At 30.7% G+C, this 7,615-nt stretch overlaps 1 protein-coding gene across 1 annotated transcript in view; it reads right to left on the bottom strand.

Annotated features, from left to right (window-relative positions):
• Positions 1-4,814: 4,814 nt before the first annotated feature.
• The window catches only part of LOC111691493, a 28,685-nt gene continuing 25,884 nt past the window's right edge, over positions 4,815-7,615 (bottom strand). The window contains exon 2 of the mRNA XM_023454438.1: positions 4,815-4,958. Within this exon, the coding sequence (XP_023310206.1) occupies positions 4,815-4,958 (144 nt within the window). The remainder of the gene's footprint in view (positions 4,959-7,615) is intronic.

The raw sequence follows: 7,615 nt of genomic DNA, 5'->3' as shown, positions 1-7,615 counted from the left end.
AACGTAATTTATAAGAATATGAGGTCCCGCTCTTTTATTATGTTTCCCAAATAATATGTTCCTTATTATATTCGCCCCGCACTGCGCTATGGGCCTTCTCGAGTGCTCTACTGCCTTCCGTTTAGTGCTCTTATTTCAAACTCATAATAATTTCTAAATTGTGAAGAAGTGTACCTACTTAATATCGGAAGGACTAGACTGCGTACTTTATTTCTCATAAAGATATGTTCTGTGCAAATTAAAGGTAAGTTAAAAAGTCTTCAGGTATGAATTGTTTCATTGATACTATTTTGATATATTAATTTTTGCTTATTTTAGACAAATATTAATTGCTAACTTCTCTGTGAAATTATTTAGTGAAACTAGATATTTGCTATCATGATAATTATAACTTCAATTTGGTGTTTGGTATGACTTAACATGATAAGGAACATTTTTAGAATGAACTTAAATTAACTTACCTGAAAAGTAATATAATATTGTGTTGAGAAATGGGTGCTTCACATTTAAATTTTAGATGGTAAAAATTATAATTTTAATATTACTAACCATCATTATTATAGTGTTTGATAAACGTACACCTTAACCTATGTGCAGGGTGCTAATGATAAGTTTTGCCAAATTTTAATGGCGTATTCTACCGATGAAAATAATGTACTTTTGCCCTACAAAAATTTTTGATAGGACGCTTCCCTACGGAGATACAGTGTTAAAAGTTTCAAATATTTATATGCTTTTTCCTGTAACTTCACTGGCAAAAAATATTTAGAGATAAAATTTGGGGGATGACATTTTTACATTAGGGACTATTTTTTCATGGATAACTTATTCCAAAATAGACTCCACTGGCGTTATTGTGAGAGTAGGGAACCTTTTTTAAAAAAAAATCGTACGCCACTGGTTTTTTAAATAATTTTAAATGTTTTTAAAATGTACAATTAATTTGTGGCAATAAAGTATTCTTGTAAAGTATTCGTAAAATTTACTGGTCTTTAGATAATTGGATAATCAAATAAGAAGATACTTGAGTACCTACGTTGCTATTTACCATTCTCTATTGATTTCTAAATGTGTAACAATAAATTCAATACGTAATATTTTTTCAGAGAGATTTCAAAACACTATAAAACGCCACTGTTTTGTGAGTTGCAATAAGTTTGTTATTTTTCATACAACTAAAAACAGATTTTGATAGAAAAAAAAATGGTATTCAATTATACAAATATTGAATTAGCAGATATACATTTTACATACGGTAGAGCGAATGGCAATGTTAGACAAGCTGAACGACTTTATAGACAGACTTTTCCAAATCGACGTTGTCCAACAAGGAATACTTTTTCAAACGTTCTCCGTCGCCGTCGAGGTCGTGAAACTGCATGTTTGTCGCTAGCAAAACGTCGAGCAAGAGAAAGACCTGTTCGTACAGTTCATTTGGAAGACATTTTGGAATCTATAGATGAATGCCCATCTACACTACCAGACATATATCAACAATTTGGGTGTATCGCATATAACAATCTGGAACGTCTTACGTGAGCAGCAATTACACCCGTATCATGTCCAGCAAGTTCATGCATTAAATGAAAATGACTATCAACCGATGATTGAGTTTTGTCAGTGGTTTTTATAACAATGCGAACAGCCTGATTAATATTATTTACCGATGAAGCGAAATTTGCAAGGGAAACCATTTCGAATTGTCATAATAACCACCAGTGGGCGGATGAAAATCCTCATATTATTTCACAACGTTGATTCCAAGAACAGTTTTATCTGAATGTTTGGGCAGGCATTGTGGGCGATTATTTGATTGGTCCCTACTTTTTACGCAAAACCCTCGATGGTAGAACTTCATTAGAAGAAGTGCTATTGAGGTTACGTCAATTATTATGATATATGCATGATGGGGCACCACCTCATTACAGCCTTACCGTTAGACAGTTGCTGAATAATCAGTATCCTAATCACAGGATTTGTAGAGGAGGACCCATTGCTTGGCCGGCTCATTCCCCGACCTAAATCCCTTGGATTACTTTTTTGGGGCTACCTCAAAATTATGGTATATCGTACTCCAGTTCACAATGTTGAAGTACTTCGACAGCGCATTGTAGAGGGTTTCGCAACCATACACAATACGGCTGGAATTATGAGGAGTGTAAGACGATCAACGCGGAGACGCTGCGCAGCATGCATTGGATCCCAAGGACAGCATTTTGAACATTTCTTGTATAGTGTTTTGAAATTTCTCAAAAATATTAGGTACTGAATTTATTGTTACACATTTAGGAAACAATAGAAAATGGTAAATAGCAACGTAGGTAATTAAGTATAGGTATATCTTCTTATTTGATGTCCCAATTATCTAACGACCAGTAAATTTTACGAATACTTTACAAGAATACTTTATTGTCACAAATTGAGTGTACATTTTAAAAACATTTAAAATTATTTAAAAAACCAGTGGCGTACGATTTTTTTTTTTTCAAAAAAGGTCTCCTACTCCTCCAATAACTACGCCACTATTTATTTTGGAATAAGTTATCCATGAAAAAATAGTCCCTACTAAAAAAATGTCATCCCCAAATTTTATCACTAAATCTTGTATACCAGTGAAGTTACAGGAAAAATAATATAAATATTTGAAACTCTTAACACCCTGTAGGGAAGCGTCCTATCAAAAAATTGTATAGGGCAAAACTTGATTATTTACATCCGTAGAATATGTCATTAAAGTTTGGCAAAACTTATCTTTAACACCCTGTGTATTTAGTGTGTTATTTTTTATGTGTATGTATACTTTTATTTTAACTTGGCATAATAATAATATAGATTGTTGTTATAATTTAATAAGGTCAGTAGACACTGCTACAATAGGAAACTAACCCAAATCCGACAATCAGAAAGGAAAATGGAAGGGATGAAAAAAGGATATTCTAAAATAGCATAGGTACACTTTTTTTAATTATAGCTACGTGTAATGTTTTCTTCTAATGTGCATATATATTTTTATTTATGTGTAAGTAATATGTTGCAAACAGTGGCGGCAATTCTGAATAATCACCTACTTCTGTCTTGCCAAGCAGATGAACATATTTGTTAGAAGTTGTTTCACAACTTTATCAAGGCTGTCACTGAATAAGGAAATTCACAGCCATACTGAAAAGAGAAAACTTTCTAGATTCTAAGACTGAATGAAAGGCAAAGTTAAAAAACTTTGAAATGACAAAAAAAAATCTGAAAATAGTATAAGTACACATGGTGATTTCAGTCACAATGTCATTAATTTTAAGAGAAGATAGGAAAAAAATGAGTAGAATACGAATACGCGATTAAAAAAAATTAAAATGTATATTTACACTGAAAATAATATTTTCAAACCATTATTTAAACCCCTTTTGTTAATAAAAACAAATGTATACGGATAATAATTCGAATGTTATGTTATTTAGTATTTTAATATATTGTTAACGTTTTTTTAGTATTAGGTTCAATAATTAATTATTGCTTCATTCGGAAATGAAAAATATGGAAGCTATTATAGCATTATTCATTTTACCCAATATTATCCCTTTTATCTCTTTTATCTCTTTTGCTTGTGTACTTAGAAAATATGACGAAAACCAAAATTATAGTTAGATAAATTAGAGTTAAATTTTCTCATGATTTCAGATCAATACAAAATGAAAATGGAGTGGAGAATGTAAGTTAAATAGTACTTAATTTTTTTTAAGTAGAACGTCTCATATAGTTTTATATAAAGTTTAGTAAAGTAAAATTTTAGTTGTACTCGTACTAATAGAGGGAATATTTCACCCATTGGGTGTGAACAGAAATTGATAAATTATTGAGTAAAATTGAGTGAAATTGAGTATTTTTTTTCAGTGTATGCAAATGATATCTAACGTTATTCAAAATTAATTTAACTATAGCGGAAAACAACTTCTCTACAAGCTACAGATCTTGGCTAATATGAAAGTTTAATTCAATACTAGCCGGGCAATATCTATGTAAATAATTAGCAACTATAGATAATTATACAGGGTGATTTTGAATAGAATAGCACAAACGCTACCAGTGCATCTAGATGAAAAAATAAGGCGAATGAACTAAATATACCTTAGAAAAAAGTTGCACTCCTGAGGCATTACAGGGTCTTGAATGTTGTAGAGCCAACCAATATTTCCTTCAATTAATCTTGAACGATGTGGCGTAAATCATTTCTATTTGATACATACATTTGTCCAGTGCGGACACATTTTCTATTAATATTGTTTAAATATATCCACCAGAGGCGCTGCTGTCGGCTACATGCAATATATTAGTCCAAAGAATTTTTCACCCTGTATGAAAATACATATCTTATTTACATTTCCGGACGTAACAACTAAAAACAAACATTTTTTCTCTCTTTCATTTTTTCGATAAACACGATAGTTTGTTTAAATAATTTACGAAAAACAAACATCGGAAATTTTACAGCGCCAATGGTTGCATTAATAACAAACACATCAACACACCATTCTGTAATAGCAAAAAAAAGCCTTTCTCGTAAAGTAATTTTAATAAATTTATTTAGGAGTATTATTTATGTGACAAATAAAATTATTTTAAGTGTCTAATTTAAGTAATAATATCTAATTTAATACTACCTACTGTAATCTCGAATGTAATACTACAACATAACGTTATTTTAAAATAAAAATTTTATAAAGAATATTTTGAAAGTAGTTCCCACTTTCCTTTGAACACAATCTAACACGATTTGTTTGAGGATTTCCTGCTTAAATTGATAAGTATAGCTTCTTCAAGGTTTACATTTCTGATATATCGTCTTTGTCCATTATCCTCATGCTTAGGTTGAATTTCCCCAGTTTCTCGCAACCTTCTTTCCACAGCTGAAAAAGTTTGCCTGTGGGGAACCCGGCGATTTGTATATCTCTCATGGTACAATCTTGCTGAGGCAGCACAATTTTTGTGACATTCAAAAAATACTTGGAGCGTATCAACATACTCATTGTTGGTAAAATTTGCCATAATTAAACAACTATTATTTGAAACCGTTGATGACACTGACACATCAACACAAAAATAGCAAATTGTTTACTCAGCAAATTTGTTTCCGATTTACCAGGAGCAACTATGTTGTTGGCGAAGTATTCCCATGCTTATCAATTTAAGCAGGAAATCCTCAAACAAATCGTGTTAGATTGTGTTCAAAGGAAAGTGGGAACTACTTTCAAAATATTCTTTATAAAATTTTTACATTAAAATAACGTTATGTTGTAGTATTACATTAGATATTATTACTTAAATTAGACACTTAAAATAATTTTATTAGTTACATAAAGAATACTCCTAAATAAATTTATTAAAATTATTTTACGAGAAGGGCGTTTTTTTTGCTATTACAAAATGGTGTATTGATGTGTTTGTTACTGCAACCATTGGCGCTGTAAAATTTCCGAAGTTTGTTTTTCGTAAATTATCTAAAAAACTATCACGTTTATCGAAAAAAATGCAAGAGAGGAAAAATATTTGTTTTTAGTTGTTACGTCCGAAAACGTAAATAAGATAGGTATGTATTTTCATATAGGGTGAAAAATTCTTCGGACTAATATGTTGCATGTAGCCGACAACAGCGCCTCTGGTGGATATTTAAACAATATTAATAGAAAGTATGTGTCCGCACTGGACAAATGTCTGTACCAAATATAAATGATTTATGCCACATCGTTCAAGATAAATTGAAGGAAATATTGGTTGGCTCTACAACATTCAAGACCCTGTAATTCCTCAGGAGTGCAACTTTTGTCTAAGGTATATTTAGTTTATTCGCCTTATTTTTTCATCTAGATGCACTGGTAGCGTTTGTGCTACTCTATTCAAAATCACCCTCTATGTAGAATAAAAATTAAAAATGAATGTTTAAAATGAAAAATGGGATAAAGTTTCATCTAATTTTAACATTTCAGAAAAGTTTTGTAGTGAGTTTTGAATATTTTTATACATACCTAGTAGTTTTTACTCTTTGTAAAGAAATATTTCCCAACGATCAATAAATAATAAAGCAAGACTGTTTAGAGATAGTTTCTACCTACTCTCGACAGTATTGTAAAGTTTCTGGTTGATATCTAACACATACTTTTTGTTGTCGGTCACATAACACTTTTCCAAAGTGAAAAGCTTGTCACGCGGCTCGATTCACAGCCTCAACTTATCACATGTAATCGAAAACGTTTCGTTCACATTTTACTTATTTCAATTGTATTGAATTTTACAAGTGCCGTGGAGAAGTATATAAATTGCTGTATAACTTGGCCGCACTCACAACGTAATTAGTTTTCCAGTGAAGACTGTAAAGAACGAGTTCCTCGTTCCTTCTTCTCTCGATCTATTCGGAAAGTAATTCTAAAAACTCTTTTCTTTTAATTAACTTTTTATGAACCTCTATCGATGAATGCGGTAGTTAATCATTTCTGCGCAAGTTTGATACTTAATAGATTTTTTTATTCTGAAAGTTTTATAATAATGCGGAAATGATTTTTCGCTGCGACTTTGCTTCTTGTAATTTCTTACTTTTAATTGGGACTTCCAAGGAATTGAGTTTTTAATTATTTATATTTGTTGGAAGTAGGTACGTATATCAGTTCATTAAAACTATTTTTTTTTTATTTAATTAGATATTTCTGCCACATTGTAAGTAAATAGAAATTTGAAATAATTCGCCCTTTGCGCCAAAAGGGATCCATTAAGGGCGATATTATAAACTTAGTTTTGCTTAAGTGTCTCGTACTGAGGAAAACTCATGGTTGCGCAAACCCAAACAGTATTTATTCATTTATCATCATTGAAAATAATAATTATTTAAATTTAAAGAATGAAATCTCATTTAATTTTCTTATTACTGAATTCCTTGCTATTCTCAAAATGTTTGTTATTTCTTTGAATAACATGACATGTTTTTCCAGATACTGATTATTATTCTAAGTATGTTTTCGACAAATTATTATTATTTAATTTTCAAATGAAACGTTTAAATTGAAGAACACAGGAAATAAAAAAATTGCTATTGTGGAAAATGTCATGTTTTCAATTAAATTATACTGAAATTGTCTCGAATATTTATAAGTAGGCACACGTCGGGGAAATGTGGCTGTTAACAGAACCGGGCTCAGTAAATGTAAATAATTAATGTATTCACACAAAATGTTGCTTGCAATTTGGCCTCGTAACATAGTAGATATGCAATTTAGAGAAAGTTATTTGTATTTATCAAATATGCGCCATATTAGAGTTTATTAAAAAAAAAATTGAAATTCATTTATTTTTACTTATTATGTTAATAGCTTGTATATTAACGAATTGGAAAACCTGGTGTATACAAATATTTAAATTCACAGTGGTTTATGCAGGCTTGTAAATTAAAACCAAGAAACAGTCGGAACAATCTGGTAAAAGACTGAAATGATAATTGAAATAGTGAACTGAGTACGGCTCTGTTAAGAAAGGGTCTCCCAAGCTCTACTCATACATTTCACGTTTATATAAAAAAGGCAAATAACACTTAATTACAAGCGAAATAAACAGTGATGTTATTTCGTTCGTTTGTCAT

This window comes from Anoplophora glabripennis, unplaced genomic scaffold, assembly GCF_000390285.2.
Source record: "Anoplophora glabripennis isolate ALB-LARVAE unplaced genomic scaffold, Agla_2.0 scaffold235, whole genome shotgun sequence".
In the NCBI taxonomy this organism is placed as follows: domain Eukaryota; kingdom Metazoa; phylum Arthropoda; class Insecta; order Coleoptera; family Cerambycidae; genus Anoplophora; species Anoplophora glabripennis.
This window is presented reverse-complemented; position numbering and strand designations above follow the sequence as displayed.